The sequence below is a fragment of the Nelusetta ayraudi genome, unplaced genomic scaffold, assembly GCF_046127955.1.
Source record: "Nelusetta ayraudi isolate G7.1 ecotype Tasmania unplaced genomic scaffold, CSIRO-AGI_Nayr_v1 ptg000123l, whole genome shotgun sequence".
Lineage (NCBI taxonomy): Eukaryota > Metazoa > Chordata > Actinopteri > Tetraodontiformes > Monacanthidae > Nelusetta > Nelusetta ayraudi.
The window spans coordinates 55001-62457 of NW_027466173.1; the positions used below are offsets into that span (position 1 = coordinate 55001).

At 46.4% G+C, this 7457-nt stretch overlaps 1 protein-coding gene across 1 annotated transcript in view; it reads right to left on the bottom strand.

Annotated features, from left to right (window-relative positions):
* Nucleotides 1-412, bottom strand: part of LOC142904180 (nesprin-2) — a 6475-nt gene extending 6063 nt beyond the window's left edge. The window contains exons 1-2 of the mRNA XM_076050127.1: nucleotides 193-412; nucleotides 1-67 (exon numbers count right to left, since the gene is read on the bottom strand). The exon at nucleotides 1-67 is cut by the window's left edge and continues 84 nt beyond it. Coding sequence (XP_075906242.1) covers nucleotides 1-67; nucleotides 193-398 — 273 coding nt within the window. The 5' untranslated portion in view covers nucleotides 399-412. The remainder of the gene's footprint in view (nucleotides 68-192) is intronic.
* Nucleotides 413-7457: the final 7045 nt, after the last annotated feature.

Genomic DNA, 7457 nt, shown 5'->3' on the forward strand with positions numbered 1-7457 from the left:
CAGCCAGGCCTCCAGGTGGCCCTGTTCCTTCATGAAGTCGTGCCACAGGAGCCACTTCCTCTCCAGCCTGGACAGTCAAACAGTCCACAGGGGTTTCTTAGACTCTGAAGGTCAGACTGCAGAACTGCCGGTTAACTTCCTGCCGTCCTCCAACCACGGAGGTCCAGTGAGTGATGAAGGGTGAAGACTTACTGTCCACACACTGGCAGCTCCTCTCCATCCTCTGCCTCAGCCTCCTCCTCCTCACTCAGCCACAGCGGGGGAGAGCTGGGAAACAGAGAGGATTCTGGGAGATCCTGAATCGGCTCCACGTCCCCAACAGCGTCGCTGCCTTCCGAGTCAGAGCCGACTCCTCCGTGGTGGCCTACAGGGGGCGCACCTGCTGGAAACCCAGACATTCTAATGCCACGCTGTGGCAAAGGTCAGCTGTTCAGGACCGTGGCAGAGAGAGAGAGGGGGGGGGGGGGGGGAGAGACAGACAGACAGACAGACAGACAGAGAGAATTAGTCAGGAAAAAGATAAAACTGTTGCTGATTTTGTTGCAACTTGAATACCATTAAACAAATAGTAAAATGATCCGTCCTAGAAACAAACACACCAAAAATGCAAACTGTTTGTGGTGACAAACCCTAAACGATAAACAAAACATCAATCACACACACACACAGAGCTGACTTTCCTAAAAAAAAAAAAAAATGTTTATGCATCTAGCAGTTCATTTTGCAGTGATATGAATGCAAAGCAGATGACGAATCTTAAAGAAGAAGACTGCTTGTATGGCGTTGACCTACTCTGACAGCGTAACTTGATGGTGAAACCTTCAATTCTGTCTTAAAAACTTCATAGAAATGTTATTAATATCTTGCTTTTTTTTCTGTACATACATACAAATATTTTATTTTTGTCTCTATCTTCAGTTAATATAATTCTTGACCTTTTGCACTGTAGCCAATTTCTTTTTTCTTTTTTGTTGTTGCTGTAATGATGCAAATTTCCCCATCGTGGGATCAATAAAGGTCTTCTTCTTCTTCTATTTTCCATGTAATCGCCTCCAGTTTGGCTAAAAAAAAAAAAGGAAAAAGACCAATGTCTGTTGACAGTCAACACTTTGCATTCCAAGGTTTCTGTCGATGCTCAGAAAGCAGCAGCACCTCTGAGCGTTCTCTGCCGCCTCTGCTGCGCCCGCAGGGTCCCATCACACCCCCCAAAGTTATCGCACTTTTAAAAGCTGCTGTAAATTTCCTCCCAACTCCATTTGCTCTTGACACCAGCGGCCTCCCGGGCCGGTGGAGGTGGCGTTCAGCGGCAGTGAGTGTCCGGGCAGCGCGGCTCAGTCGCTGCTGCTCCGCTTCAGAAACACAAGCGCTGGCTTCACGGCCATCAGGCTGGAACTGCCCACCTGCACCTGACCCAAAGCACGATGAGGGGTCTGAGACCGCAAACACACGGATGGATGCTGGCAATGAAACAACTTCCACACTGGTTGTTGGGAGATGTAAATAAGCTGCTGCTGCTCAACCCAGGAACCCCTCAGCAGTGACAGCTGCTGCGTATTTGTTCTGTGAATGATCCCGAGTCCGACAGAATGCAAAGCTCCAGGGCCACACCCAACTGAACTTCCGGCATCTTTGTGTTGACATTTGGTCGTCTGGCTTTCTGCACTTGATGACTGATGGGAACGCGTGGAAACATTTTTGAGGGGGTGAAAATTATTTGATATTTATTTGATAATAGGAAAATAAAATGTAAAAAACAACCAAGATGCACTGTTTGGGATGTGAATTGGGTCGATCTAACTGTTCAGGCGGGCCACATGTGGCCCGCGGGCCTTAGTTTTGAGGACCCCCTAACCCAGTATAACATGAAAGTCAGGACTTTGATGAAAACTTTTTTTTTTGTCATCAGCTCAAAGCACTTATTGAAGTCCAGGCGACTGCAGGTCCAAACAATGAGATGAAATACCAACAACCCCTGGAATTGTTGGATTACAGCACCTGCACCGACATCCTCAAGTCACAAGGGGGCCTTGGCCGCCAATCAAGACATTTCCTTTGGTAAAACCCTTCAGAAAACGACGTATTTGGGCAAAATAAAGACTTCAATGCGTCCCAAGTGTGACATCCTGCGGCTCTGCGGGCGCTAAAACGTTTCACCACAACGGTGTGGTGGATCCGTGGAGCCACAAACACAAACAGCTGTTTCCCCACCGAGACGGACTCGTGTGAATGGAGCTTCATTATCATGCTGGGTGGTGAGTCATGACGGAGCTGCTACTAGAGCACACACACACACACACACACACACACACACACACACACACACACACACACACACACACACACACACACACACACACACACACACACACACACACACACACACACACACACACACACACACACACACACACACACGGCTTATTTGATGAGTTTGGAGTCCTCTGGTACAACAGCGAGATGTGAACATCTGGCCTGGCAGGAAGCTCGCTGCCTCCTCACAGCCTTCTGCCCACCAAACCCAGGAAAATGTCTCTGAAGTGAAGGAGAAATTATAAAGGACAGGCTGTGCATTCCACCACCAGCTGACCGCTACACTCATGGGACTCATCAATCTTAACATGCGCTGCATTAGATTTGCATTAGGATTCTAAAAGTGAACCTGAAGCTAGCTACAAGTGTGTGCGTGCGTGCGTGCGTGTGTGTGTGTGCAGGTGTATTGGTCGTTCACCCATGTACAGATTTGAATGAGGCCCAAGAAGACAAACAGGTTAATTTGCATGCACAGAGCCAGTGCCAGTGCAAAGTCCTGGACACGCGGCCAACCCACAGAACACCAGATGGGGGGGAAATATATATATATATGTATATATATATATATATATATATATATATATATACATAAATATATATATATATATATATATACATACACATATATATAAATATTGTCTGCAAGCCATCTCACAAGCAATCAATCAATCACATCTTCAGGAACCTCAAAGCGCTTTGCACAATCAAAGAAAACCACACGATCCCGGAGGGGGGAAACAAATGTTCCAATTTCCCTCATTTGTATTTGGTCGCAGCTCGAGCTGCTGTCTGGCAACTCCTCTGACAGACAGACAGACAGACAGACAGACGAACACTGGGAGGAGATCATCACCTCCCGGCTGCACCAGAGCAGCACAGGAGGTGACTCAGTGCTATTAAGACGTAGGAGGAAACAGCTCCGTGTTCAACCTCACAGGGACGGATGGATGGATGGATGGATGGATGCGAGCGGTCCAGTCAGGCTGCAGCCGGGTCGTCAGCACGGCGCTGCTCAGAGAACCATAGAGGCTCACTGACAGTCAGGACATTGAAAATGCTCAGAGGAACGTGTTGAGCCACAATCCCTTCAACCAAATGCCAACTGCTGAGCAGAAGTCTGGACACATAACAAGAGTGACATCAATCACCAGCGGAAGAGAAGAGAGTCTCGAAGCTGGATTGAAACATTCACACTGACCGCACCTCTGTTGGCAGCTTCTTCCATTAGTGAGCAGCACCGCAGCTCAGCACTGCCTCACCATGTTGAGTTTGAACTCTGGGCTCCACTAATCTGGCCTGAAGTCTGCAGATCTCCTGCCGGCTTTATATTCCATCAGCATTTCAATTCACGTTCTGGACCGAAACCCTTGAGTGGCTTCTGGACCAGTAGCAGAACCTTCAAGTCATCAACAGAAGCTCGGGAGTTTTGTGGACTTGATTTGAGAGCCCGCCTACAGCATCTCTTCATGTGCAACACTGACGACACCTGGACCTTCTTGTTGGAGACCTTCCAGCCACAGCTGCACAGAGTGAGACTGCACAGAGACACAGCAGGTCAGCCAGGACACTGTGGAGATGCTTCACTTCCTTAAGGTTTAGTGGCAAAGAAGAAGAAGAAGAAGAAGAAGAGAGATAAATGGCTCCTATTAGGAGTGAAGGGGGCTTTCGAGACAGAATGATATTCTGCCACAGGAAGGTGAGGAAGGTGAGAGGAAGTTAAGACCATTAAAAGCCCAGACTGATTCAAATAACTTGGGCGTCTGGGGACAAAGTTAATCATCCCTCTGCTCCTCAGCTCAGAATATCAGCCGGATAAAAAGTCTCCTCGCAGACGTGACGCAGCTCATCTTTGTCAGGGCCGCTGAACTCAAGGAAGTCTCCTGTTGAAGAAAGGCTTACTTTTAAGCAGATAGTCGGAGGAGGAGGAGGAGGAGGAGGAGGTGGTGAACACCTAACGTGATGACCGTGGCCGGGAAGAACTCACTGGTCGCGTGACCAGTTCACTGACCAGTGAAAACAACGCGTTATAATTGGACGGAGGAGACGAAATGTTCTTCACAAGCCATCAAAGAGGAAAGACAGCACAAGCATTCTGGACAGCCAACAACATGGAAATGCAGATTGATGGCAAAATGTTTTGTACCTCCATCCTCCTCACGGTGGCGTCTCACTGGACCGGATTTGACAGTTTGTACTTTGTCAAAATTTTCGAAATATTGCTTTTATTTTGCAAAAAAAAAACCTGTCATGGAAATGCAGCCAGAGATGGGTGGGGCACAACACGCACCTGCACACCCGAGTTCAACAAGAAATAAGTGGAGTTGACCTGCTGTGTCCTTGTCCAGACCTTACAGTTTGCATGCAAAAAATGTAAATGTAGATTTCCAAACCCAAACATTATTGTTAAACATCTATTTCCTTAGGAGGAAAAAAAATCTCCATCTATTTTTCTTAAGTAGCACAAAAAGAAAAAAAAAACAGCCCCAAGATTTTTTTTCCCATTGTCTCGTATTTTTATTTCTAAGGGTAAAATCGGACAGATATGACTTTAATTTCAGGCTCAGTGATTTGGGTCAAATGGGACTTTATATTTTCTAAAGGTGTCAGAGAGAAGCTCATTTTAGCGAACAGATCATAATCTCATGACCCAAATACGTCGGCGTTTCTCAAGAGATTTGAATGTTAAACTAACTAATCTGGAAGTAGCGTCACGCGGCGGCTCAGTGGCAGTGAATGATGGAGCCTGAATGGAGGAGGACGAGGAGGAGGAGGTGGAGGAGGTGGTGTATGGGCTGGGTGAAGAACATCACGGAAGCCAATCTGAAGCCGGAAAGTGAGAGCCAGGATGCAACATGTTGGATGGATGGATGGATGGATGGATGGATGGGTGGATGGATCTTGGGAACAGGGTCAAACACTCCATGATCTCCAGTAACAGAAGACAGCGAACGCAGCTCAGGTTTAGTGCAGTGAAACTGTAGCCACACATGCGACGTGTGACACAGTAGCACAGTTAAAACTGCAGCTTGGTTTACATGTGCTCAGTGACACCACACACACACACACACCAGAAGGGACCTGTGAGCAGTGGCCACCACGTCAACAGCAGCTTCGCTCCACTTTGCAATATTTAACCCTTCAGACCAGAGGTTGATTGCAGCGGCTCAATAATGCAGCAGTGCATTACTGAGCTGGTGTGCAGCTACTGGGTGAGATGAGGCGCCTCATGCTGGCAACCACCATTGTTGGAATACACCACATTCTTTTGGGTGTTTTTGGCAGCTAGGTTTTAAAGGGGAACACCTCGAGAAACATCAATCAGTCAAAGTCACCATCAAGCAGGCAGCCAGGGGGCGCCCCCTGGAGTTCCCACTCAGACTGAAATGCAACCAAACTCTAGAAATGATAACAATGCCTTACGGCAGAAAAGACAAAAAGACTGCAAATACATCATTAGTATTGTGCAGTAGTATGATGAAATACTCTAAAGAGTTTTTACTCAGTGGACCAAAACCCCCTCTCACACTGAAAGAAGGCACTGAGAGTTCAAGGTGATTATATGAGTTAGGACAAAACGCATGCTTAAATCCACAGAGTTACTAAAACTAGATTTGAGTTTTCTCCATTCATATTTAACAGGGAATGAATTCATTCATCCTTCATTCATTCATTCATTCATTCATTCATTCATCTTCTATACCCGCGTATTCCTATTCAGGGTCACGGGGGTCTGCTGGAGCCTCTCCCAGCTGTCTTAGGGCGAAGGCAGGGAATAAAGTGTGCAATCAATGACTGAATTCTAAAAACTCAAACTTCTCCCCGGTCCTAATCTTCCATGTATTTGCACTGCATTTGCATTTGTTGTCTGCTGCTATTGGAAGGATGTGGAGAATCATGACTGACAGACATGAGAGTCCTGCTCATCACGGTCTGTCTGTCTGCCTGTCTGTCCAGCCAAGTCGTCGTCTCCGAGTGACAGGTAAAGAGCGACAGTGAGCAGTCAGTTTATCTAAACTCAACACGTGGGAGGAAATCAATTAGCGTTGTCAATGAGCTCGGAGTTGGACGCTGGCGTCACGTCAGCCACCAAAGCCCCCAAAGCCCCCAGCGCTACGAGACGGACCTGAATGCAGTACAAAGTACCGTACCAGTAGTTTCAGTGGTACATAGTACTGCACATTCCCAATGAACAGGATGTGTGTCAGGTGTGTGGGTGCATCAGTCCCACAGCTGTGAGAAGTGCTGCAGCGTCTTAGCGCTGGTGAACCTGCTTCACCGCTGGTCGCGGTCACATGGTCCAGGTACACTTCTGGTTTACTTTGGACCAACAAGAGGTATGGAGGTAAAACGTTACACTTTCTATCACCAGTGGTTTTCTTCCCTTTCATTCCATCGTACGACGCACAGTGCATGGCGGCGGTGGTGGGAAGGTGGCTCCCTCAATTGACAAACACATTGAGAGGATTGAAGTTTTAAGAGGGTTTGGGTTTTTTGCTTGTTACTTTAACTTTAGCACCGCCGCTGCTAGAATTACACACTTAGTGGTGGATTTAGCACAGTGTCAATTCTGCCTGATCAGATTTTGCTTGGACTTCATTGTGTCGTGGTCCTGATAGATAGATAGATAGATAGATAGATAATAGATAGATAGATAGATAGATAGATAGATAGATAGATAGATAATAGATAGATAGATAATAGATAATGGATAGATAGATAATAGATAGATAGATAAATAAATAGATAGACCGCATTGATCCCAAATTGGGAAACTTCACTGTTGCAGCACTTAAAAAAAAAAAAAAAAGTACCAAAAACTACTATAGTTGTTACAGAAGTTACAAAACAATTTAAACCGATCGGACTCTTTAAAAAAAAGAAGAAAGAAGAAAAAAAAGAAGTTTTTTTTGTTTTTGCTTTTGTTGCCAGCAATTCCATGTGAAACTTGTGTAAAAGGCGCAGCAGCAGAATAGAATGATAGAGGAACACTACACCAAAATCCTGCCCCTGGGCCATGGAGGACACTGAATACACTCCCACTGTCAACACACACACACACACACACACACACACACACACACACACACACACACACACACACACACACACACACACACGGTGGTAATTTAGTCTGTGTGCAATTCAGG